The sequence below is a fragment of the Colossoma macropomum genome, unplaced genomic scaffold (genome assembly GCF_904425465.1).
Source record: "Colossoma macropomum unplaced genomic scaffold, Colossoma_macropomum, whole genome shotgun sequence".
NCBI lineage: Eukaryota > Metazoa > Chordata > Actinopteri > Characiformes > Serrasalmidae > Colossoma > Colossoma macropomum.
In genome coordinates, this window is record NW_023494801.1 from 36,772,484 (window position 1) to 36,799,625 (window position 27,142).

Sequence of the window (27,142 nt, forward strand, 5' to 3'; positions counted from 1 at the left end):
GAGAATATTTGGTCTCTCTTTAAACACAAACTAGCTCTGCGATGTTCTTCAGCTGTTTGAAGCCGTCAGTGCTGAGTGGATCAATACTGACTCTTCTTTCTGTAAAAGACTGTCTGCAAATTTACACACAAAACTTCAACATTTAAAGAAATTTGTGAAAAGCTCTCCACACTGACTTACTGCAGCTGTTTGTTTAATGATTTGTTGTTAAGACCATTTAAAGCATAATGTTTTGCCTTTTTTGTGCTTGGCCCATTTATATATGTATAATATATATAAAATCCCAGGTTATTGTTTGTTACAGGGGGTTCAGTGCAAACTGGTTGAGCTATTCCTAAGTTATAGAAGTGTGTAATAAAAAATAATTGGGCCATTTAAGGGATTAAGGAGCGCTTCAGTCCACACTGTTTTTCAGCCAATCAGGTCAGAGCTTATTTACATATATTAGTCTTGAAAGTACAGTAACATAAACAACCTGTTTGATTCTAAGGGATAAATTGAAGTTGGAAAATGATCATGTAGAAATGAATTACGACTGTTTTGCTACATAAAACAAAGGTACAAAGGTGGTTTAAACAAATGGTTTGAGTGTGGATGTGACAACAAGGGTAGAAAGTGGGCGTGGCCTGTTGGCTTCATTCCCCAGTGCAGCACTGTCACTAATATTGGTACAAATATTTACAGGTGTGAAATTGTTTCTCCCTAAATAAACTGGATTAAGCTTAATGTTAATGCTAACAACTAAAGAAAACATGCTTGTTTATATTTACCAGCATTTTCAGAGGCTTGATGGTCAGCGTGTGGAGGTTTGGTGGAGAGAGAGCGGTGATGGATGGTGGTGTTGTGGTGATGGAGAGCGTTGGAGGTTTGTGTGCTTTGTTTGTCTGACTGAGGCTCCCCAGAGCTTTGGGTCAGTGTGTAGAGGTCAGTGGAATATGAGCCTGAGGACAGCAGGAGTGCCGCCGTGCTGAAACACAGCCACCTGATACAGCTCTGCTTATTATTATGGGGAAATACTGCACAGTCATACTGTCACCTGCACTCTGGTGCGATTTGTAACGTAGTTGGAGGCCTTTTTTAACTAAACCCTCTGAAAACGCAGGAATAAGACAGTAGAGGAAGAGGAAGTTGACTCCTTGAGTAGCAATGAAGATGAATTCCTCTTTTTTCTTTTAAGTACTGCAGCTAAATGATGCTCACACTGGGTTCACCCTGTTCTACAGAAAGCACAACAACACAGCGATCCACCGCCTCATACTGGAGCTGAAGCTGCATAACAAGCGATTCTGAAGGTATTTTCGTCAGTCGTTGGGGAACTCGAGGCTTCTGCTTCTTTATCCTCTCAGTAAAAAGCTGTTGACTCTCTTCTCTTTCTGATCAGCAAGGTGGCATGTTTTTAGCATCAGACACGAAAAGCTATTCATTCATGAGGGAATAGTTTGCGGTTCTTCGTGGGCATGAACAGACTAGGTACACTTAGATAAACTGAAAAACGGCCGCTGTAACATGCTCACTAGCTGCGTTCCAGAGCCTAGGCTGCAGCTGAGGTAGGGCGGGTCCTCGGTGGGACTGTCCTTTGAAAGACTCCTCCTCAGTAGCCTGTTGGTGACACAAATGGAACAGTCCTAACGAGGCTATGTGGTGATGTCACCAGAAAGGCCCCGCCTCTTGCAACTGCGGCGTGAAATCATGAGGGAACGGTGAGAGAGAATGGAGCTCGTTGCGTTGTGTTTGCGATGTATGGACGAAAGCTTTAATTAATCAGTCGTTTTACACTTTATAAGGTAACAAAGACAAATTCAAAGACCTGAACAACTTATTAAAACAAGCTCTGGTCCAACGGCTTAGTTTTCCGTCATTTTCGTTCTGCTGTTTTTTTTTCCTTTGCGTCGTTCGTGTGCAGAGAACTGTGGGTAACCGAAGGACTGGATGGATACATGAGTTCCTGGAAATCACTCCAAGCGTAGGCAGCATTTCTAGGCTGTGTACGAAGGGTCCTTCACTTTGGAACGGCCTTCTATGACGTAGCGGCCGAGAAGTGCAGCCTAGACTTTGGAACGCAGTTATTGTCATTCTCCGTCCTTTCAGCTCTGCACAAGATGAGCTGTTCTGCTGCATTTGTTTGGACACAACCGTGACAAAAGAGCTTTGATTGGTCAGCTTGATTTTTAACGCATCCATAGAGCGCAGAAAATCAAGCAGGCTTCAACAGTTACGCAGTGTGTTCATTTTCAAAACCAGAATTTTCAGTCTTGTGGGCGGGAAACCAGCCCGCTGCAGACGGGAGCGGGATGAAGCACGCATGAAGAGAAATCACATGGAACCATCACTAAATCATAAATATAAACAATATAAAATGATAACAGTAAAGCAATTAAAATAAATATCATTCTAAAGAGCTGCGGAGCAACAGCATGCAGATTCTCGTAGCTCACAGAGACGGCGGAGCCTTCAGTCTGACAGCCACAGCTGCCCAGCAAAACACCAAAAATAACCGCTCTGTGGTTTAATTCCTGCTTTTTGTTTCACTGGGAAAAAACGGCGTTTGGTGAAGTTACTCACGGTGAGCCTGATGACCATGACTGACCTGTAATTTTAGATAATGGATGTCAGTTTCGCCTTGACAGAGCTGCGTGGGCGGGAGCGGGACAAAACGTTTCGATTGCGGAAGGGGGCGGGACAAATGATACCAGTATTCTGCGGGAGCGGGATGAAATCTTGTAGGAACGGGACTGAAAAAAGTCTTGCGCAGACCTCTAGCTAATACCCCACCAGTTAAAGATTACTTAACAACTCAACACAATATAAAGCAATTGCATGATGATTTGGGCATGCGCTTATCATGATGCTAATTAGGGGAATATAAAAATATATATTTATTTATAGAAAGTAAAGCAGTTGAGGTAGATCTACAGTAGATCTGTCTAAAGGAGCCACTCATTCAGGAGAGAATCAACACAGGAGCCGCATTTACAACCAATCACCAAAGTTCTGCCCATTTAGGAAACTTGTCTGGCTAATTTATCTGCCCCCAACATGCAGCGCATCCCAGAAATTCAGCAAATATAAACTGACACATAAAAAATGTTGTATGTTAATTGATTTGCCTTTAATAATAAGTGGCAAGCAGGTTATTTTGGAGAGGATCAGGTTAATGTAGCTAACTTCTGGTCAACACTGGATAGCAAAAATTGTCTGTGTTTAATCTTGTTTATTGTTAGCTTAGTGCTAACCTACTATTGGAAATCCTATAGTAGAAATTAGCATTATAGCAGAGGTAATTTTTTCAGTTTTTGATTGAATTTTGACATTTCTGGTCTGAAATGAAGGCCTAGGTCTAATATTTGCAGTTTGGCACTGCGCTGTATGATGTAGTGTTTCCAAAAACAGTACATTGGACAAAGAAATGGACAAAAGTAGGTTGCACAGCTATAAACAGAAACCACATAATCAAGTCTAGAGATACTGAACAGCTCCACACAGTTTCGAGGCAGACGTGGAGCTGTCTTGGCTGTGGCGTCTCGAGGCAGATGGAGCTGCTGTTCTGAGCTGCAGAGTGAGATGAGAGATGAGAGTTGGCTCTGGGCGGACTGAGCCTAAAGGAGCAGCGCTGCTCTAACCTGAACCTGCGCTATCAGCTGTGGCGTGGTCAGCAGAGCAGAATGAAACTGTCCTCCTTTCCTTCTCGCCCGCAGGACGGACGGCTGAGGCCCGGAGATCAGCTCATCGCCATCAACAAAGAGTCTCTGATCGGGGTGACGTTCGAAGAGGCCAAGAGCACCATCAACAAAGTTAAATTCAGGTAGATGTTGTTGGAGACTTTTTTGGTTTGTTTCTCAAGTCCCCCCCACACCTTTCAAGCCCCCTAGTCCCCAGAAAACAAGGGTGTTGTTAGGCACGATGCGAAGGCACGTCCCGTCAAGTGGCTTATTGCTTATTATTAGTTATTAGATATTAGTTACTATTAGTTGTTATTAACAATAATCACCATAAACATGTATTCCGCCAGGAAATGTAGTTCCTGTAGAGTACGGTATTGTTGCCAAGCAACTATGAACCGCTGAATGAGAATGTTGGGTCACCCATTGTTGTATACTGCGGTCATTTCATGAATTTTTAACTTTTTTTGTCGTATACCAGTGAAGAAATGATAACACAGCACTGTTTAATGCAGAAACCTTCGCTTTATAAGTACTTTTTGGTCACTAAATCACCACCGCGAGGCTTACTTAGCACCAATCCAGCGGCCCCTCTTCTCACACTGGGGCTGAATCTCAAACAGCTCCCTGCTCCCTACATAGTGCACTACGTAGGAGTTTAAATACTGGATCCTGCAGCCCAACAGAGCGAAAGATACAGCTAAGAAATAGTCATTTGGGACTCAGACACATCCACACTCGATACATGATGCACTGTTTGGCTGTAGAGGCTGGAATTTCTAAACTTTCATAGCTAGAACACTGTTTAGGGAGGACAGAGCCGTTTGGGATTCAGTCTGGGTTTGACGCGACTTCTGACTGAAACACGGACATTTGAAGCGTGTAAAACGTAAGGCACTTTTAGACTTTTATACTGCAGTTTTACAGTAAATCATATCGCAAGTGCTTTAATTCAAACCTGTGATATTAATGATGGAGCTGTTTAGCCTGTTTGCTATCTTTTAGCCTGTTAGCTAGCTAACCAGCCTGGTTCTAGATAAGAAAATAAGGTGCCAGCTGCTCAGTTTAAACAATCATTAGTACACTCGGTGGTTCCCGTGAGCAGCGTGAGAGTCGAAGGTTATTCCATTAACAGCAGAAGGGTTTCTCCTGCCGTGGCGCAGTGATACAGAGTTCATTTGCTGTGAGGCGGTCATGGTATTGGTTTTTACAACGGCTTTGAACATGGCTCAGCCAATCAGATGTTAGGACTGGAACTATCTGTTTTATAAATATATGTATATACACACAGAGTGAGCTAGATTGCTGATGACATCACAACATACACAGTGAAGTGAAGCCACGAATTCTCACCTATGGATGAAATGTAAACACACTGCCAAAATGGAGAACAAAAATACACAGTTCATGGCTGTGACACTGCATTTGTAAGTGTCTGTGTACAAGTATTATTTCATGACTCATATAGTCTAATCTAAATGATCTGATACATTATTTCATTGGATGTGGCTACTCAAATACATGGATGCCTTTGTAGTTTGGAATAACAAAAAAGTAAATAAACTAATAGTGAATAGAATTCTTAAACAGGTTTTGGACAAAGTGTGAGTTTATATGAGTGAAGACATAAAACGTATGTTTGTAGTCACAAACTGCATGTATATGAAGTAAACTGAAATTGTTCTACACACAGCCTGTATAGGAGCACTGGGCCTCATTCACCAGTACCTTCCTGAGTTTGTTCTTAAACGTGTTCTTGAGAAAGATCCTAAGAAAAGGTCTACGTCAGATTCATGACGCGTTCTTAAAGCACAGAACTGTTCTCACCTTTGTGGTGTGTAGATTCTGTTCTTACCTAAGAACAAGTCCCAGATAAGAGAACACTGTCAGAATCTTCGTTAAAACTGCGCACGTGGGTTTTAAGAAGAAATTTCCTCTTAATGATGGTTGGTGAAAGAGGCCTATTGTTTACTTGGTGAGCAATTGCGGAGAGAGAAAGAGAGAGGTGGAATTTCAGAGAAATGATAAGAGGAAAGGGGAGGATGGGAACTGTAGATTCACGGCAATACTAATTCATTAATATTATTATTTATATTACAACAGTGGTAGACTTTACAAATCAGAGACATATTTCACTGACAGTGGTTTATTTTACGTTATATTAAGTATCACCCTGTGAGTTTCGTTTGGTAAATGCACGTTCGGTTCTGCTCTGGTCTGTTCAGTCAGGATCCGGTGGTGGAGATCGCCTTCATCCCGGGAAAAGGCTCGTTCCCCTCCAGTGGGTCCTTACACAACGGGGTGCAGCGGGCCGTGGGGAACGGGTACAGCTCCGGCAGGTTAAAAGTTCACGTACGGTCTCCTGAGGTGAGCACAGCAAACCCTGAAACACTGAAAGACTTCAGATCTTTAAGAAAACTCAATAATACATCGATTCTTTTTGTTTGAGTCGAGACTAAATGTTTATAGATTTTGATTTTTAACCTCTTAAACGTTTACAAAATTCCCACATGTGGGTCCAGACTTCAGTTCCTCACTCTCATCACTACACAACTTACACACTGGTTTCATAATAGATGCTGAATAATTCATAATAGATACTGAATAATTCATAGTAGTGACTGAATAATTCATAGTAGATACTGAATAATTCATAGTAGATACTGAATAATTCATAGCTTACAGTGTATACCATATAATTCATAATAGATATTGAATAAGTCATAATAGTTAATAAATAATTAGATACTGAATAATTAATAGCAGATTCTGAATCATTCTTAGTAATTATACTGTATAATGCATTAATCTTCAGATTAATCCCTGAATATTAAATTTAAGGCTGAAGGGTTAATGTGTTTGCTTCTGTGTTCTCACAGATTCGAGCAGATGAGCCGGCGCCCTCGTCCTCTCCTGACGTCTGTCCACCAGACATCCATGTCTCAGGTACTGCTGTGATGGGAAGATCAACCAAAACTGCTGATTTTTCACACACACACGCTGCTCATTAGGCTCTGTTCATACTGGGTATTAACATCTGACTCAGTGGTCTGATCATTCAGCCGTTCACACTGTGTCTTCAATGCGTCTCCAGTGAACGTTTATGATGGGAGTTCATGACTGGAGAGGAGACAGTCTTCCTTTACGACATCAGTCTGTGTGTTTGTTGTCAGACAGAAACATATTGTGAGTCCTTGTTTGGGTGAATGTACGAGCTGTTACACACGTTTACGACCTGTAAAGAAAAGGGAGAGGGAGGAGTTACACAGCTGCTTTCATCCCTGCTGTGATGACGCAGTTGATTAGACAGCGAATGGAGCCTCAAAGGCGAGTTAATTTTTTATTCAGTTCAGCCTTTAATTTAACCAGGCATGCCATCAAGAACATATTCTTATTTACAGTTGTGGCCTAATTCATAGTAGATACTGAATAATTTGTAGTAGATACCGAATAATTCATAATAGTTACTGAGTAATTAATAGTAGACACTGAATAATTAACAGTAGATACTGAATACTTTGTAGTAGATACTAAATAATTCACAGTAGACACTGATTTATTCATAGTAGGTACTGAATAATTCATAATAGTTACTGATTAATTCACAGTAGTTACTGAATAATTCATAGTAGATACTGAATAATTAATAAAAGTAACTGAATAATTCAAGCACACGACAACAAAAAAGGAAAAGGAAATGATAAACATGTACAAGTATCACTAAAAATATCCTTGATGCGGCTTGTGGCTTGTTCCAGTCCTTAGCAGCAGCAAACTGAAATGAGGAATAGATATTAATACAGCACATTTCATACACAAAGGCAATTCAGTGTGCTTTACATAAAGGAAAAATAAAGACAAAGAAAAAATTGTGTTGATGTAACATATTTTATTCCTGTTAAACCGATGTACATTTGAATCAAGTAAAATCAGCATGTTTTTCAGTGCAGTGCAGATATTAAAAGGAAGCATAAAGTGCATAAAAGCAAAATAAAAAGCGAAAAACAAAACAAAAAAACTAAAATAATAGTGTTGGACAGTTTTCGGAGAAGGTCATTTAGGCTGCAGTGTCTCAGTGTGTCTCAGTCTGAGCGTCTCTGTACGTTACTGAATACCCCTCTGTCTGTGAGACACACCTGCTAAATATGCAGCGTCACACTGAAGGTGGAACCGAACGAAACCCGAACCCTCAGTGTCCTCTGGCAGCGCTCACGGTTTCAGTAACACCTGAGTAGCTTTAAAGGGCCCATGTTCTACATTTCCCCTGTATTTTCCACCCTCATGAAGGTGCACTTATGACGTTTATGTGGTTTCTTTACCAAAAGCATCATTGACCATTTTCCCGCCTCTTTTATCCCTCAGAATTAAACAGGCTGTTTTTGTTACTGTGCCTTTAAGACTGATATATGTAAATGAGCTCTGTTCTGATTGGCTGCACTGTATTTTGCCTCCTTCAAAGAGTAAATGAGTGTGGTTTACCTGAACAGGCAGATATGTGTAAATGTGTTGGTTTTTGTGACATCACAAAAACATTGTTCAGGGCTGTTTTTTTTTTTATATTGTTTGAATAAACCTGCAACCAAGTGCAGCGTACAAACAACAAAAGTGTAAAGCAGTAAAGTAAATAATTAAAGGTAAAACATAAAAAAATGACAAAATTATGATTAAAATAATAAAAATAATGATAATAAATGAATGAAGTGTATCTAAAGAGAATGAGTTGGGTTCAGGGCTGTTTATAACAGCTTATAACAGTGATTACATGCAATAACAGAATCATTTAATCGAAGAATTAAATTTGTTTTCTGTTATATTGGCCCTTTAACATCCATGGTAGAAATCACTTAAGTACTTGTTAGGGATGCACAGTGATATCGGAATCACATCACTGCCGGCAGATGATTGTTTAAACAATGTTATGTAATGTGTTTAGCTAGTTAATTACCGCAGTGCGGTACACTGTAATCTTACAGCACTGCTGCCACCTTCAGGTGAGAGGAAAAACTGCAGCGTACTGGCTGGCGGACCACTTATAACACACTCTGAAACATAAGACACGATTAAAATCTGTCCGTGGGCCGCGTTTGGCCCTGAGGCCGGACACTGAAGACCCTCTGACTGAGAACTTCCAAGTTCCCGTTACAAATCTCGAAGGTTCTTGACAACCAGTTGAGTTTCGGTGCGTTTGGATGAGTTTTTTATTAAACCATCCAACCAAGCGATGCCTATCGGTGTAAAATATAACCTCCCACAAATATGACAGATAGACAGATAGAGACAGACAGAGTGAGAGAGACAAATAGATAGAAGGGAACGAGAAAGAGGAAGAAAAGTGAGCGAGAGAGGGACAGAAAGAGAGAGAGAGATAGAGGAGAGAGAGAGAGAGATAGACTGGAGTTTTGGAGTTTTTAAACACTGTGTCCACTCACTGTCCACTCTATTAGACACTCCTACCTTGTCAGTCCACCTTGTAGAGGTAAAGTCAGCTGCACAGTTTGTGTTGGTCATCCTCCAGTCCTTCATCAGTGGTCACAGGACGCTGTTGGCTGGATATGTTTGGTTGGTGGACTATTCTCAGTCCAGCAGTGACACTGAGGTGTTTAGAAACTCCAGCAGCACTGCTGTGTCTGATCCACTCGTACCAGCACAACACACACTAACACACCACCACCACGTCAGTGTTACTGCAGGGCTGAGAATGATCCACCACCCAAATAGTACCTGCTCTGTGAGGGTCCATGGGGGTCCTGACCACTGAAGAACAGGGTAAAAGGGGGCTAACAAAGTATCAGAGAAACAGATGGACTACAGTCTGTAACTGTAGAACTACAAAGTGCACCTATATAGTAAGTGGAGCTGATAAAATGGACAATGAGTGTAGAAACAAGGAGGTGGTCAGAATCTTCTGCCTGATCAGTGTATAAAATAACTCATTTTCAGTGTCTTCACTCTGTTCACCCCCTACACATTTATATTACATGTGTGGTGTTGGGGGAACCTGTGGGGAGTAAAAGTGTGGAGGTGCTGTGTCCTTCGCTCAGGCCAGTCAGCAGCCTGTCCGTGTTGTAGTACAATCCAAGTCTCAAAACACCAAATACAACACTCAGAATTATTATGAAACAACAAAAGAAGACCTCGCACTGAGCCTGTGTATGAACCTATATATGATCTTAAATACTTCACTAAATGGCCACGGATTAGGAACAGGTGTGGCACGAAACTCAGTGTTCAGGAGAGCGAGACCTCTGTTGGTGAGGAGGAGAATTGGCAGCAGATGTGACTATGTATATACAGGGTGATTCGAAAAGCTTCATCCGATTTCAAAATGATTTATTTCACTTGTAAATCATTACAGAACAATGCAGTGAACTGTAAATGGTTTAATTGAGCATAAAGTTTATTATGTAATTGTACAAGGTCTCAGTCTGAACCTCCTCCAGCTGTACAGACAACATCAACACCATAGTCAAACTCATCCCATACTGGATTGAGCATGTCGGTGTCACTGCACTCACGGCTCTTTCAGTGCGATTTCGGAGATCATCCAGTGTTGTGGAACCAACGCCGAACGCTCTGAGCTGTTGGAGCTTCACTGCCCACGAAAATCACGCTGCACAGTTATGACTGATTCACTCTTATTGAAGTGGAGAACGCAGAACGCTTTCTGCTCAGGGGTCTCATCTCCTCTCAGACTGAAGGGAGCCATCTTCCACTGACGGTCAGAAACTCTATGACCCCCTCTTTCAGTTGGATTGTGATTGGTTCCTAGACGCCTTACAGTGGTAAAAAAATATGGTCCTTTGAAATCGGATGAATCTTTTTGAATCATCCTGTATATATTCTGAAAAAAAAAAAGTAACCTGAACTCGATCTTGACTCTGACTCGACTTCTGAAAGTCTCAGTCTTGGATTAGGCTCCAGTGGTCTTGACACTGGTAGATCATATATACAGTAAGATACTTAATCAATTATACAATAATAAAATAATATTTACAGCAATAACCTGTACAGTTCTTTACTGGAAATTTGTTGCCAGTAAGTTACTGCAGTTTTCAATGTCTGGTATGTTACTGGAAAACATTGCATCACTCTGAATGTTACAGTATGATCCTGTAAAATAACAGACCAGTATTTTACTGTAAAATGAATACCGTAAATTCACGGCATTGTTTTTTGCAGTGTTTCTTTAATGCACTGTAAAGAAAGCGTCAGTGTTGTTCAGTGACTGTAATTTCTGTCCCTGACGTCCCTCGTAAGTCGCTGTAAGTCTTTCAGGGTCTCCAGCAGGGCAGCTCAACAAATCAGAGACTAATTTGACTGCAGGAGCTTTAGGTGCTTCACTAATTAATCTCAGAAGTTAACGTAAACACATGTGACTCGTCCTTGACCCCGGGGCAGCGGCGGGCGGCACAGACTCCGCTCGCCTGGCTGTGAATGAGGGGGTTGTTACTGCAGTATGTGGGCCGTGTAGAGCTTAATTACTGGAAATCCCACATCAGTTAAAGTGATGATAGAAATCTGGCTTATTATGTAATAATGACTCTTAATTATAAGAACAGTAGTGTTGTCTCTGCAGTCTGGATTAAAGGCTGTTCTGAGTGAGTGGCTGTGTTCTCGGTGCAGGGATGAAGGATGCGTTTGAAAGAAAACAGCTTGTTTTATTCTGTATTTTTATTCGGAGTTTGCAGTGTGCTGGAACTGCACTAACTGCACTAATTCCCTTTGATTGTAATCCAGTTTTCCACGGATGAATGGCAGCCCTTAAGACACGCCGTTCACACCAGCCCTGTCTGGACTGTCTCTGATCTGCTTACTTACTCAAGTGCATTTGGCCAACGCTGATGCATTTTATCCTGCACGAGTGCGCACGGCTGAGAGCAGCTCAGGAGAAATCAGAAAAACACTTTATTCACCGATACGTTGTCTGATTACAGTATGCACAGGTGTACAAACTCATTACAGTCTGCTAGTGCAGAGAGGAGAGGAAGGTGGTGGATGCTGGACAAAACAAATACCCATACTGGTCTTGTAGAATACAAAAAGCAAATAATTAACCTGTTAAACTCTGAGGGTCTGTATGTGGGGTCTTAAACTCTGAGGGTCTGTGTGTGGGGTCTTAAACTCTGAGGGTCTGTGTGTGGGGTCTTAAACTCTAAGGGTCTGTATGTGGGGTCTTAAACTCTGAGGGTCTGTATGTGGGGTCTTAAACTCTAAGGGTCTGTATGTGGGGTCTTAAACTCTAAGGGTCTGTATGTGGGGTCTTAAACTCTGAGGGTCTGTATGTGGGGTCTTAAACTCTGAGGGTCTGTGTGTGGGTTCTTAAACTCTGAGGGTCTGTATGTGGGGTCTTAAACTCTGAGGGTCTGTATGTGGGGTCTTAAACTCTGAGGGTCTGTATGTGGGGTCTTAAACTCTGAGGGTCTGTGTGTGGGTTCTTAAACTCTGAGGGTCTGTATGTGGGGTCTTAAACTCTGAGGGTCTGTATGTGGGGTCTTAAACTCTGAGGGTCTGTGTGTGGGGTCTTTGGCAAGAATTGAATTGATGTGATACTTTATTCATGTATTCAACCAGTGTATATAAATCAAGTCAGCATTCTTTTTATTCAGTGTTACCGAGTATTTCATAGAGTTTCTAAATAATTCATAGTGGGTACTGAATAATTCATAGTGGGTACTGAATAATTCCTAATAATTACAGAATAATTCATAATAGATCCTGAATATAAATAGTAGATACTGAAAAATTTATATTAGATACTCAAAAATTCATAGTATTTACTGAATAATTCATCAAAGATGCTAAATAATTCATAGTAAATACTAAAAAAATTCATAGTAGATACTGAATAATTCATAGTAAATGCTGAATAATTCATAGTAGATACTGAGTAATTCATAGTAGATACTGAGTAATTCATAGTAGATATTAAATAATTCATGGATTGTAGCCACATGTTTAACCCTCTTCCACCTCTCTTACTGTCTCATGTTTTTCCTCTCTCTCTCTCCCTCTCTCTCTCTCTCCCTCTCTCCTCTCTCCCTCTCTCGCTCTCTCTCTCTCTCTGTTTAAATCCCTCGCTCTGTGTATAATCTTTATTCTACTACAGATCGCGCTCGTTCATTTGTCTCTCTGTTATTTTTAATCTCTTAAATTCAGGCCACAGTTTTAAATGCAGTGAACTTGCACTACTGGAGTAAGAGTGACCGCATCACTGTTGGTCAGATGGGTTTCAGTGTGAATGTGACCGTCTTTCTGTGTGTTTATTTGATCCCAGCAGCCTCCAGCACACAGAGGAGCTCCACAGTCCCCAAACCGAAGATCACTCTGGACCCCCACATCCGCCTCAGATCAGAAAAGCTGGACCTGGTGAGCATCACCACTGTGTTAAACAGTGAACAGTGGGGTCATGCATGAACACCTGCCTCATAGAGGGGCTGATAAACTGTACAGTACCAGATGGGCTTCAGTCTGTGACCACAAACAAAAACAAAAACAAAATATATATCATTATTGTGATGAATTATGTCACAATACGAAACAATCTGCTTTTCTGAACATACTGTAAATATCATCAGTGCTTGTAGACACTGACCAACCGCATGTTTCATTATAAAGAGAGCAAAATTAGTCCTGTTTAACTGGATTTAGGGCAACGCAATATGCCAAATATGGAATTAAAATCATTGTGTTGACAGTTTTTGATAGTAATTTTTAATGTTTTTAATTTTTTCTCTGTTCTAACTGATCAGATGTCTTAAAAAATAAATATTGTGACATATCTTTTATCTTTTGTTTCTCGGAGTATCGCGATATTATATTCTTGCCATATCACCCACCTATAAATGTTTCTGATAAAATGAGCCAGGACAAGATAAGGTTATCTAATATACTGTGTGTGATAATATGTCTCATATATGTTCTATGTAAGTATCTATGCATCTATGTAAGTAATAAAAATGGCTAACATATTATAAAACGGATAGTTCCAGTCTTAAAATCTGATTGGCTGAGCCGCGTTCGAAGCCAGCTTCACAGTGACTGAGCTCTGTATCACTGCTCCACAGCACGTAAACCCCTTCTGCTGTTAATGGAATGATCTTAAACTCTAATGCTGCTCACATGGAGCACCGAGTATACTGATAAAGTAAGAACCCCTTGTTTGTTTAAACTGAGGGGCGGCTTATGATCTAGAACCAGGCTGGTCAGCTAGCTAACAGGCTAAAAGATAGCAAACAGGCGAAACAGCTCCATCATTAATATCACAGGTTTGAATTAAAGCACTTACAGTGTGATTAACTGTAAAACTGCAGTATAAAAGTCTAAAAAGTCTTACACACTTCAAATGTCCGTGTTTCAGTCAGAAGTCGCGTCAAACCCAGGCTGAATCCCAAACGGCTCTGTACTCCCTAAACAGTGTTCTAGCTATGAACGTTTAGAAATTCTATCCTCTACAGTCAAACAGTGCATCATGTATCGAGTGTGGATGAGTCCCAAATCATTATTTCTTAGCTGTATTTTGCTCTGTTGGGCTGCAGAATCCAGTATTTAAACTCCTACGTAGTGCACTATGTAGGGAGCAGGGAGCTGTTTGAGACTCAGCCCCAGTGTGAGAAGAGGGGCGTCGCTGGATTGGTGCTAAATAAGACTCACGGTGGCGATTTAGTGACCAAAAAGTACTTATAAAGTGAAGGTTTCTGCATTAAACAGTGCTGTGATATCATAAGTTCATTGTTATATGACAAAAAAGTAAAAAAAAGAAATCATGAAATGACCACAGTGCACAGCGATGGGCGACCAAACGTTCTCCTCATTCAGCGGTCCATGGTTGCTTAGCATTGATACCATACTCTAAAGGAGCTACATTTCTTGGCAGAATACTTGTTGATGTCGATTATTATTAATAATAACTCAAATTATTTTCTGAAAAAGTGTATATTTAATTATATTTGTTTTACAAAAGCAATAAGCCACTTGAGGCCATGCATTACAGTGATTTTATCAAAGGGAAGGAGGTTTTACTTCACTTCGCCTTGTGCCTAAGATCACCCTTCCCATGATAAAATCACAGTAACCTCACATGTAACTTGGCTTATTGCTTTATTAATGTACATGAAGTACATGAGTTTCATTCCAAAATGCTGTGCATCCATTTCTCATAATTTAGTAAAAGAATAACAGCTGATGTGTGATGGAAAATAGGTTTTTATTTCTCTAAAGAAGGTGGTGTTAATATAATACAGCTTTGATATTTGTTGTATGTGTGAAGCCTGTAAATAGTCTATATTGTATATGTAAGTTTCTGTATGTAATAATAATATGTCTCATACAAAGTACATATGTAAGTCTTTATATATAATCTAAGCCTAATTCAAAGTCTAACCCTGATCTTAACCACAGGGACTAAAAGAAATGCCTCTTTCAGTTTTAAAAATTGAAACATACAGCATTTCAAAAAATAGAAACAGGACAATTTTGCTGGTTCCTTCAGGTTTTCTGTCGTTTTCGTACATATTTGAGACTTTCCTGTCCTGAAAATGTATGAAAACAAACACATTTACAGTATTCCGGTGTGCCCTGTGAAGGTCTGGCTGCCAAAATGAGACTCAGTGTCTTTAAGTTGAGCTTCCAGTTCCTGAAACTCAGGGTTCTGAAGCGTCTCATCGTCTGTTGGAGCTCTCGGTAGCGCAGGATTAAACCGTGTAGTTAAAGGAAAACATAAGGTGAATTTAAAGGGTTAATCCTCTGTAATCTGCTGTAGAATCTACAGGGTATCTGAGTGGAAAAATCCCACAGTGCCAGGCAGACGGTTTACTCAGAGACCCCCCCGGCGGATCCCCCCCCGTCTTCTGCCTCGTTGTCTCCTCCCTCGTCCTGCGCTCTTTGTCATAATGCAGTTGTTTAGCAGTGATTTAATCTGATCCCACTGATCCTGTGGCTGACCCTAATCTAGCGGTGCATTAATAGGATCTGGGTCCGATGGGGAAGGAAAGCACTTTGATGATGAGTGTGGACACAGTACGCTTCAGCTGTAGTAGAGAAACAGATACACTCACTGACTCAGATACTCAGGTTAAACTTGTTCTTCACTCGTTTATTCTCCACATAGTGAATCTGTAGTTTTGCGTATTGTGGCAGCTGCAGTTTTGTAAACTGGCGTTTTTAAAATGTGCAGCTCATATAGGCAAATTATACTGGCAGTATTTGAAATGAATTGTTTATTAATTTAATAATTAATAATAATAATTATTATTATTATCTTATTTTGTTATTATTTCCATTCTGGGCCCTTAACTCTGCTGCCCCCTAGTGGAGACAACTGTCAGTGACTCACTGGTACTGAAGCTCTTCAGCTTCTCTGACTGAATGTGTGTTTTTCATGATCTTAAAGTCGACCTGAAGTCAAAACTGACCATTTGAAGCTCATTAGTTCCTATTTGATCTAATCATACACTCTTTAAAAGATGGTTCTTCTTTATTAAAGACAATGGTTTCATGTAGAACCATGAACACTCCAAGCTTAAATGGTTCCCTGCCGGGTGAAATGTTTCTTCAGATTGATGGAGAATGTGTTGTATATGGTCCTATATAGAACCTTTTTGAACAGCGTTCTATGTAGCACCAAAAAGCTTGACATCTTGATAGCAGAAACTTTTTTTATCATCAGCAAAGTTTTGTCATCAATAATTAAAATGTATTTTCATTATTACTTAGAGTTTTTATGTTTAGTACACACAAAAAAGATGGTTCCTCAAGGGTTCTTTAGTAAAGACAGTGGTTTTATATAGAACCATGAACACTCAAAGAACCGTTTCATGCTTAAATGGTTCTTCAGATTGATTGAGAATGTGTTGTGTATGGTTCTACATAGTACCGAAAAGGGTTCCGATGTTGTTACGATGTCAAGCTTGTAACAATAGAAGAACCCTTTTTGGTGCTATATAGAACCATTTCATCATGCAAAGAACCATTTAAGCATGAAAAGGTGCTATATAGATCTCATGGTACTACATAGAACCATGGCCTTTACTAAAGAGCCGTCTTTTTCATGGGTGTATGTTTATTCAAAAGCTAAATAAATTAAATATTCAATTTGATGTTTGCCATAATTATGTAATTATTTTATAGTTTTGATGTCTTGATTTTTTTTTAAATATAGAAAATATTAAAAAATAAACAAACTCCCTCTGTGTGTAGGTCTGTCCAAACGTTTGGCAGGTATCTAAAGGTCGTTAGTATCTCCTTATGACCCTACCCGCTGTTCTGAAGGGTTATAATGAGTCACAGCTGGACGTGTGAGATGATGCTGCTGTTCATGTTCCAGGCGCTGTCCTATCTGGGGCTGGACGTGACGGAGGAGAAGAGGAGGCAACTCAGAGAGAGTCTGTCTACGGACCCTCAGGGGACGGTGGCGTACGGAGGTGAGCTCAGGTCTTTTAACCCCCCCCGTTTTGTTGTGGGTCAAACTGACCCATTTCACAGTTTAGAAATACAGCAAAAATGGGCTCCTGAGTGCCGCAACCATCTAAGCGTTGGCCCCATTATTAGGAGATCGCGAGTTCGATCCCTGGTGATGCTACAGCCGTCCGTGGCCGGGAGTCCAAGGGAGCACAGTTGTCCTCGCTCTCTCTGGGTGGGTGGGATTGCCCTCCCGTCACCTCCCATCACCCAGTGTGATGCTAGCCAGAACAGGCGTCTGTTAGCTGACGTCACAGAACTGGCAGTTAGCGTTCTCCTCCGAGCGCGTTCAGCTGTACAAAATACATTTATTCATTTTTTTACATGTTATTTATCCTAAATTGGGGAGAAAATAAAAAAAATACTGGAGAAATATTTTTTGCAAGATAAAGTTTATTTATATAGCACTTTTCATACACCATGGTCAGTCAAAGTGCTTCACAAATGAGAAAATACAGAGATAATTCAAATTACAATTTAAATTAACAACAAACTAAAGGAGAATAGAAATTAGAAACACGATCAAAACAGTAGATTTTAAAAGAGAAGAATCATCAGAATTAAAAATCAAAATAAAAATGAAATTAGCATAAAAAACCTGCACAAAAATAAATACATTTAATTTATTTTACATATTTTTTGGAGCATGACACCTTTTCTGCTCGGCTTAATTAGCGTACTGAACATCTGGCTGGAAAAAGTCTTGTGTTTGCGAGAAAACTTATTGTTATTTCAGATTTTCCACTATTTTCCATCATCAACATTCCATATAAACTCAGAAGACTCGTGTAGGTTCACTGATGGTTCTGGATAGTAAATAAAATGTCTATATTTGGGTCATATACTCTTAAAAAAAGATGGTTCTTGAATCCAAGCGTTCTTTAGTAAAGGGAATGGTTCTATTTAGAACCATGAGTTCCATATAGAGCCATTTGCATGCTTCTTTTCATGGTAAAATGCTTCTTCAGATAGATGAAGAATGTGTTTATATGGTTCTATATAGCACAAAAAGGGTTCTGCTATTGTTCCAGTGTCAAGCTTGTCACAGTAGAGGAACCCGTTTCAGTGCTATATAGAACCATTTTCATTAAAAGTGTTCTATATTAAAGCGCTGATGTGTTTTTTCTCCCTAAAACAGTTTATTTTTCCTTATGAATCAGATTTCGTGGAGGCGACGCGCAGCGTGTACCATGATAAGCTGGAGGAGGCGGGGCTAGCGCAGGGACCCTTCATGTTCTCCTATCATGAAGCAGCCAGTCTGATGGACACCTCCGCCTTCCACTCACCTGTAAGTCCACCATGAGGAGTTTAAAGGAGCACATGGAACTGCACTGCCCATCAAAAGTTTAGGGACACCAATTTTTCAGCTTTGATGGGTCATAATAACATATTCCCCACATTCCCCAGATGGAGTCGATCAGCCAAGACATGTTTGGTGTCCACATTTTGCTTCTTTAGTTTAGCGCTGTAGCTACATTGCTAAAAAAACACTAGAAGTCAATAGTCACCCAAATGTTTTGCATAAAAATACGTCCCCGAAACGTCTCTCAATCCGCTCAAACCACACCCAGGTCTTCTCTAAGGGGGTGCAGACTCGTAGATGTGGTTTAGGACACAGTGTGACCTGCAGGCATGTACGCGACAGATTACTGTTGTTGTGAGATCTTCAGTTTGAAAATTCAAGATTAAGAGTTATGTATGTATTTTTTCAGTACCTACTGTAAATCATACAGTGTGAACTATAGATTATTCACCAAGTTCAAGAACAGTTTGTACCCTTGAGCTGTTAAACTGGTCACACCCGCAGCCCCAGGGGCCGTATTACAGAGACTTCCTGTCTTTGTGTCTTATGATCTGACAGGTCCAGATAAGATTTTTCACAAAATCACATTAAAGAAGCAAATCTGATCTTAATTTAGGGATTTTATCTTATCTTACAGCATCTTATGCCCAGTTAGGAAACTTTAACTTACTCAATTGAAGTCAACAATCAACTGTAATGTCCGTTTCCTAGCAACCGACCATAAACACACAGCTGAAATGTAAATACGTCATCAGAATGATTAAGTTGGTCAGTCAGACAGCTGCAGTTACTGATGTCAAAAAGGTCAAACTGAACTTAAGTGTGATAAACTGTAGGTTGTGAATGCTGTGAGAGCGCCCCCTGCTGTTTATCAGAGCGTCGCCGCTCCCCAGTTTCAGTCTCCATTTCCCAAACGCTTTAGCTGAGCGCGCTAACGTTACTCCTCCTAATAAACAGACACACGTTCAGCTCCGTCTCCTCATTATTCACCACCATCACTGTAATATTTCATCATCAACATTAACACACGAAGGTGATCAGAGGGGCGGTGGAGATCGAGTCTGCAGCGTCTGAGATCTTTAAAGCGCAGAGTTAGAAAAGAAAATCATCTCACAGTGAAAGCAGCGTTTTACAGTAGAGATAAATGGAGCTCATTATGCTGGTAGTGAACTATGCTGCTGACTCAGCTGCCTAAAAACCATAGAAATGGACCTTAAACAGCTCATCTGTGTGGTTCTTTGTGTCAGACGTATGAGTCGGAGTGCAGCTCCAGCAGTGAGGAGATGGAGCAGTTTCAGTCAGAGGTGAAGCAGCTCCAGCTGCAGATGAAACAGCTGAAGGTGAGGATCATTACAGCAACAATTTACTCGTAGTTTACTTATAGAGTCGGTAGTTATTAGTGTAGTTTTGCTATGCAGTTCACATAATTACAGTGTTGTGTAATAAATTACAGTCACAGTTGATTTTTATTCTGTATGGACGGATCTGAGTCCGCACTTCTCATGTTCTTCTGTTTGATTTAATCCAAAAAATCACAAAGACATCAGACAGAATGTAAAGGATGCAAAACAATTTAAATCATAATTAAAATCAGTCATGTGTTACAGGTTTAACGTTTAGAATCTGCACTTTCCACACAGTTTCTCCACTTGTTTCAGTGAACTACAAATAAAAAGAATTTTCATTTAAGATGCAAATTGAAATTGTTAGTCATAACTGGATCATAGTCTACTGAACTGGTTCAGAGTCAGAGCTGAAACACATTTGGGACTTTTAACTGATCTTAGACTAAAATCCTTTTGCTCTGAGTGACTCTAAACCTTAATTATGTTTATTTTATTAAAACTTTATATTGAATATTGCTTTTTCACTGCTGATACAATCATAACTCTACCAAACTTTACCAAATGTTTCAGTAGTGACTGTTTCGGTGACAATTTTAACTCATTTTGAGCTCAAAAACCCAGCCAGTACATGACTAAGAAGCATGGCTTTGAACAGCTGTTCACACATAAAACCATCATATTTTTATTAGAACACAAAAAAGTTTACATCATCATAAAAATTTTGCGGTAGTGACAGTTCCTAATGTTCCACACTGATTTTCAGACTTTGGGACACATTTACTTCAAAACAATGGGATCTAACTGCTCACCATGTGGCCATGAGGGACCATGCAGCCTCACTTCCTGCTCTAAAATGCAGGGGCGTGGCTAAAATAAAGCTATTCGGTTGTGACGTGAAATGGTGGGACATTTTTGAAAATTTGTTTTTATTTAAAAAACAAACTCATGATAAATCTAAATCTTTATTATTCAGTTCAATAAAAATCAAAAAGATCTTAAAAAACATGAATGAAAAAAATACAAAAAATGTAAGCATCATTTCCACAAGTGTAAATTTAGGGGTTTGGTTTTCGGACAGACACCCCCCAATAGAAAGTACCCTATTAATGATGATTTTTGATATATTTAGCTTATTACTGTTTCTGTTAATGCCTTGAGTTTAAATAGATCAGAGCATTATCCTTGGAAATGTGTAAGATATGAATACTTGATTTTTTAAGTTAGTTTACTGTGAGAGCGCAGTTTGAACTCAGTAAAATGGTCCAACTATGCGTTCTGATCATTAAACAGATGGCAGGCTGTTGTTATTGGTGCACGCTCCATGCTAAATCCTAGCCTTTGAAGATGTTTGCTGTGTAACTGAATTTCACTGATTTTCTCAGGGTTTGCTGAAGGACACTGAGAACAGTAAGAAAACTCTGGAGGAGGAGCTTCAGAAGACAGCCGAGGTAAAAATCAATAGAATTTAATGAAGCTGTACTGCATTGTAAGCCCAAACAGGTATACATGAAAAAGTTAACTACCAATAAGCCAGAAAACACAAACAGTGTGATACACATTAACAGTAGCTTCTTACCTGAAAGGCTGAGCCAGGCTTCTCAGTCAGTTAGAGTCTGGGTTAATGTTAGTCCAGGTTAGTCTAGTTCAGGGGTTGACAACATGTGGCAGGCGGCTCTTTTACTGCCCTGTTGTGGCTCCACAGCTGAATCAGATTAGTAGGTAAAAATAAAATAATCCTCCTTTACAGTAAAATAAAGCTCTGCTGATCGTTCAACACAGTTTAACAATAAATGGTCTTAAACTCTGGAGTTAATGTAGAACTGCTGATTCACCCTTTAACCCTGAAGATCAGCGCAGACTGCTGGTCACCATAGCAACACAGACAACAATCTCGCCTAGCTAGTAGCTAACGAAACGGCAAAGAGAGAGATTTAAGATGAACATTGATAATTTGGAGATGAATGGACTTATTTGTGTTTATAATCACTCCAGCTGGTTTCCTGATACGTTTAATCTGCAGCGAGAAACTGACAAACACTAAAAAGTCACGAGGCTGAAGTCGCTTCTCATTCGCCAGCTTCTCGTTCGAATTTTCTCGTTCCATCTTAAATGGAATAGCAGTCACATTCTGTCGCCTCAGGCACCATTTAAGGTGGAACAGGAAAATTCGAACAAGAAGCTGGCGAATGAGAAGCGACTTCAGCCTCGTAAAAATCAAATGTTGAGAGACGTTTTACAAGAAACTGATCTACTTTTGAGGAAAAGTTTCCTGCTGGAGATGCGAGAAAAGCAGCTATAGCTGAGCTAAAGCTTAAAGCAGAGCAAAGTCAGTCTGTGTTTTTGTTTATATTATATTTTTTAGCCTATACTAGTTCATCAGCACATACTGAGACACATTTACAGCCAAGATGGTAAAATGGACCTGAAATGTTGTGGCTCCCAAAGTGGTTTGATTTTTATTGAAAGGACAAAATGGCTCTTCTTCACATTTGAGTTGCGACTCCTGAGCTCAGTTAAGGGTTTCAGCCCATAAATGTTACGTTTTTCTGTGAAGTCTCCCATCTGAACGTTGACACGCGTGTGTTTCAGAAAGCCACAGCGACAGTGGAGGAGAATAAGTCTCTGAAGAGCCGGCTGCAGGTGGCCGAGGCCGTGCAGAGAGAGACCAACAGCGCAGAGCAGGACTACGAGGAGGTCATCCAGCTTCTGGAGGCTGAGATAAAAGACCTGAAGGACCAGCTCGCTGGCAAAAAACGCAGGAGCACAGAGGTCACTAAGGTGAGTCTTCCTCTTCCACTGCATCTCACTGCAGAGACGCTTTTCAGAGTCAGGACTCTGATAAACTTTAGTGATGCTTAAAGGAAAATTCAATTGTAAGGAGGCACCAAAATTTCAGCCACCACAAATTTTGGTGAAAAGGCCAAAAGGCTGGGACAGGCAGCAGCAGTAATGCGGTCACTGTACCAGACTGTAGAGGTGAAGAGGAAGCTGAGCCATAAGGCAAAGCTCTCTGTTTACCGGTCAGTCTACATCCCTACCCTCACCTACGGTCAGGACCAAAATATTTTGGTAATGACCAAAAGAATGAGTTTTGCGGATACAAGTGGCGGAAATGAGCTTTCTCCTTTGAGGTGGTTCAGGCATCTGATCAGGATGCCTCCTGGAAGCCTCCCGGTGGGGGTGTACCAGGCACGGCCTATTGGGACGAAACCCCGAGGTTGTCCCAGGACACGCTGGAGGGATTATATCTCCAAGTTGGCCTGGGAGCAGCTCAGGGTCCCCCAGAATGAGCTGGAGGACGTTGCGGGGGACAGGTTTGGGACTCTCTGCTCTCCCAACTGCTACCGCGACCCTGGACCCTTAGCAAGCTGTTTAAAATTAAATTCGACCTCAGTTGTTCATTTCAGTGCGGCCTGGTCAAACCTTTGGTGGTGCCGGATAGGAAATAGTTGAGCTCACTGTACTGTAGCTACCGTAACAATAGAGAAAAAAGTTTACACATTTTGTTGTGTAATTGACAGTATGTCACTCCTGCCATTCATAGCACTAGGCAGGTTAGCCTCAGTGAGCTAATCAAATAGCCATGCAAACTTTTTAATGCAAAACATTTCTGGAGAAGTCTGAACAGACTGTACATATATTTTTAAATAATTGCCCTGCCTGGTTATAAACGTGGTGTAGTGCCTTTCTTTTTGTTGTTGTTGTTGTTAGCTGTGTAGCCTTTAGCATGCTAACTAGCATGCCTAGTAATGAAGTTGTTTAAATATGTAAACGCAGTGGGCAAAATACGTATTCAAATCCGATACGTATCCGATCTGCGGCAATGCGACTCTGTCTGAACAGCCAGATCGGAATTCATGTGACTTTTACATCGATCCAACTCCACATTCGTCATAATTTCGCGCTGCTGAGACTCAAAAACATTTAGTCTGATGTTTCTGTACCAAAACATTAGAAGAGACTGATCAAAACCCTCCGTGTTCGAAGAGGTTTCGAACGAAACAGCCGAACACGGCCGGAGGAGACCAAAGGCTGCAGCGTCAGAGAACAGTTTAAAGAATCCAAGGACACGAACCAAAGAAGTGGCCGAGGCCGAATAACGAGCCCTTTTTACGGTGAACTCAAACACATTCTGGGTGATGAGTCCAGCTGTCAACCACTGGAACTTCATACTCGCTCCTGTGATGCTGGCGAAGACGAAACTGAAAGCTGCGGGAGCGACTGGCGTTCACTGGCCGTCATGATTGTTTACCTCTGGACGAGCCGCCATGTGAAGCTCTGTTCTTTTGCGCATGTGGGTCAGTTTAGGAGCTGTTCTGTTCAGACTGATGTCGCACACAGATCACATTTAAAAGGTAATGTGAACAGACAAACAACAAATCGGATTTGGTGAGAAAATCAGATTTGGGCCACTTTTACCTGCTGTGTAAACGCAGCCTTACTGACAGTGTTTTTGGGAAAACTCAACGTCATGATTACAGATGAGTTTGTGTTCAGTAGAAAATTCTCGTCTAACTTAAACCACCCAAGACGTCCAAAGGTGGAGCTCCCAGCCTGTTTTCAGGCAGCATGTCTGCTGTCAGAGCACTGCAGACTCGTTTAGCCCCCAAATCCTTTTAAAGCACTAATGCTGGATTTTTGAAGCAGGTTATTAATGGGGCTTTTTTTCCCAACAGGAAGAAATGATGGAGCTGAATAAGAGGCTTTCTATCATCGACAGTCAGCTGAGACGGTCTGAAGTGTCCAGGAAACATTTGGAAATCTCCAATAAGAAGCTGCTGGGATTTGCTCAGGTAAACTTAGCTCACCTGTGTGTGATGGCAGGCGGACGTGCCGACAGATTCACAGATGTTAAAACTGAAACGTTCTTTTTTCTAATATAAGTCCATTTCTTATGATCTTCAGACTGGCAGCTGGTTGTTTCCTAAATCCTTGAGTTTAGATTTCTTTTTGCACTTTGCTTTCTAACAGAACGTCCATAAAGTTCTCAGCACCACCAGTTTATTTGGGACTGAAAACGGGTGAGTTAAAGAAAAGTGAATTTCTCCAAATATCCCAACCCACACACTCTGCTACGGACTGTAATCTGGACTGATGTGAGGTCACTTCCTGCTTCTACAGGAGCACCAGATCGTCCCCGGCGACAGACAGCCCGGACACGCCGTCCCCCATCCCAGACCCCGCGTGCCAACTGGCTGCTGAGGCCAAAGAGCTGCTGGACGGAGTCTGTTCACTCTGTGTAGAGGAGCACAGTAAGTGTTGAGTATTATTATTTATAAACCTACTTGCACTTCCACTTACTGGCCACTTTATTAGAAACACCTACCTTGTGCTTCCACTTACTGGCCACTTTATTAGAAACACCCACCTTGTGCTCCCACTAACTGGCCACTTTATTAGAAACACCTACCTTGTGCTTCCACTCACTGGCCACTTTATTAGAAACACCTACATTGTGCTTCCACTCACTGGCCACTTTATTAGAAACACCCACCTTGTGCTTCCACTCACTGGCCATTTTATTAGAAACACCTACCTTGAACTTCTACTAACTGGCCTCTTTATTAGAAACACCTACCTTGTGCTTCCACTGACTGGCCACTTTATTAGAAACACCTACCTTGTGCTTCACTCACTGGCCACTTTATTAAAAACTCCCACCTTGTGCTTCACTCACTGGCCACTTTATTAGAAACACCTACATTGTGCTTCACTCACTGGCCACTTTATTAGAAACAGCTACCTTGTGCTTAACTCACAGGCCACTTTATTAGAAACACCTGCCTTGTGCTTCACTCACTGGCCACTTTATTAGAAACAGCTACCTTGTGCTTAACTCACAGGCCACTTTATTAGAAACACCTGCCCTATACTACTGTCTCTAACTGAACACCAGCAAGGTGGATAGGGGTTTCTGATAAAGTGGCCAGCGTGTTTACATTGTGCAGAACTGTAAGCGTGTTTTGCTCAGATGTGAACAGATGAATACAGTAAACCTCTGTAAACTGAGCTGCTGTTCTGAAAGCTGATTTATTACTGAATGTCTCACTGATATTTGTTGCCTGTTTGTTGTGGAAGATGTTCTGAGTTATCAGCACGTTTTGTGTCAGTGCTGATTAAAGTGAGCTGCAGTCTGAAGTGTTCGGACATGCTGACCAGTCCTGCAGATGTTAGAACACGTGTCCAGTGTGTGCTCTCTCAGCCGGACACACAGCACGTGCTGCATTAAATCACACTCAGCGAGTTCAGTCTTACAGTCTTACATAACATCGCTGTACAGTGCACAGAGCTGAGAGATGAAGCTCTACTGTTCACCAGTCTGGAATCATATCATATTCAGCAGCTCTTTTATATACAATAATAACTTATACACTGTAGAGTATCCAAACTAGACATCATAATGTATTATTTATTCCCCTTTAACAATTCATCTGTAACATCAGGACAATTTTACAAACATAGCTATTTTATTTACTATCCAGAACCACCAGTGAACCTACACGAGTCTTCTGAGTTTATATGGAATGTTGATGATGGAAAATAGTGGAAAATCTGAAATAATAAGTTTTCTTTGGGGACTATTTTGCCTCACAACACCCTGCATGTATCCCTCCTCCATGATTTTTTTAAGGTTTTAACCACAAAACAACTGTATGCTTATATTAAACTGGATGGTCTACACAGCTTTAATTTCTCATCACTAATAGAGCCAAACAACTACGGAATCTGTAACCTAAACTGAGCAACTACTGGAGCTAAACTAAAGCATGCTCATTTAGCTAGCAGTGTTGAGTGAGTGCTCCAAATTTAAAAAAAATGAATAAAGGAGTTTACATTTTACATGAATATGGAAAAATTTGCCTTAAAAACTAAATTGTTTTCAGTAAAGCGCCTCATTTCTGGACAGCCAAAATGAAAATGGCCTTGCTTTACCTCTTTGGTCATTAAGTGCTTTGGCTCTCAGGCACACCATCATACTATGATTCAGTCAAATGATTATTCATAAACATATTTATGAGTAATTTACTGTCCATATAGTAAAGTGACATGCAAAGCAACGAATGATGAAGAAGAAACAGATAATAAAAAAAATTAAAGTACAGATAAAATGTGCTAAAGCACTTAGCGATCAAAGAGATAAAGCAAGGTCATTTTTATTTTGGCCTGTCCAGAAATGAGGCGTTTTACTGAACATAGTACACTTTTTAAAAATAAAAATTGAGGACTTTTATTTTGAAAAATGTATCACAGTAAAATGACATAGTCTATATTAATATCATGTAAAACTTGTATACTTTATAAATGTTTATTTAATCTTTCATTAACATGCTACCGATTTTAGATTATTGAATTTACACAGATCAGGCATAACATTCTGA

General features: G+C 40.6%; 1 protein-coding gene across 1 annotated transcript in view; it reads left to right on the plus strand.

Annotated features, from left to right (window-relative positions):
• Positions 1-27,142, plus strand: part of si:dkeyp-72e1.9 (syntaxin-binding protein 4) — a 99,503-nt gene that overhangs the window by 68,696 nt on the left and 3,665 nt on the right. Inside the window, exons 9-20 of the mRNA XM_036589889.1 lie at positions 3,696-3,802; positions 5,885-6,026; positions 6,539-6,605; positions 12,937-13,025; positions 16,981-17,077; positions 18,275-18,402; positions 19,665-19,757; positions 21,146-21,211; positions 22,353-22,541; positions 24,440-24,556; positions 24,735-24,784; positions 24,885-25,015. Of these exons, the coding sequence (XP_036445782.1) occupies positions 3,696-3,802; positions 5,885-6,026; positions 6,539-6,605; positions 12,937-13,025; positions 16,981-17,077; positions 18,275-18,402; positions 19,665-19,757; positions 21,146-21,211; positions 22,353-22,541; positions 24,440-24,556; positions 24,735-24,784; positions 24,885-25,015 (1,276 nt within the window). The remainder of the gene's footprint in view (positions 1-3,695; positions 3,803-5,884; positions 6,027-6,538; positions 6,606-12,936; positions 13,026-16,980; positions 17,078-18,274; positions 18,403-19,664; positions 19,758-21,145; positions 21,212-22,352; positions 22,542-24,439; positions 24,557-24,734; positions 24,785-24,884; positions 25,016-27,142) is intronic.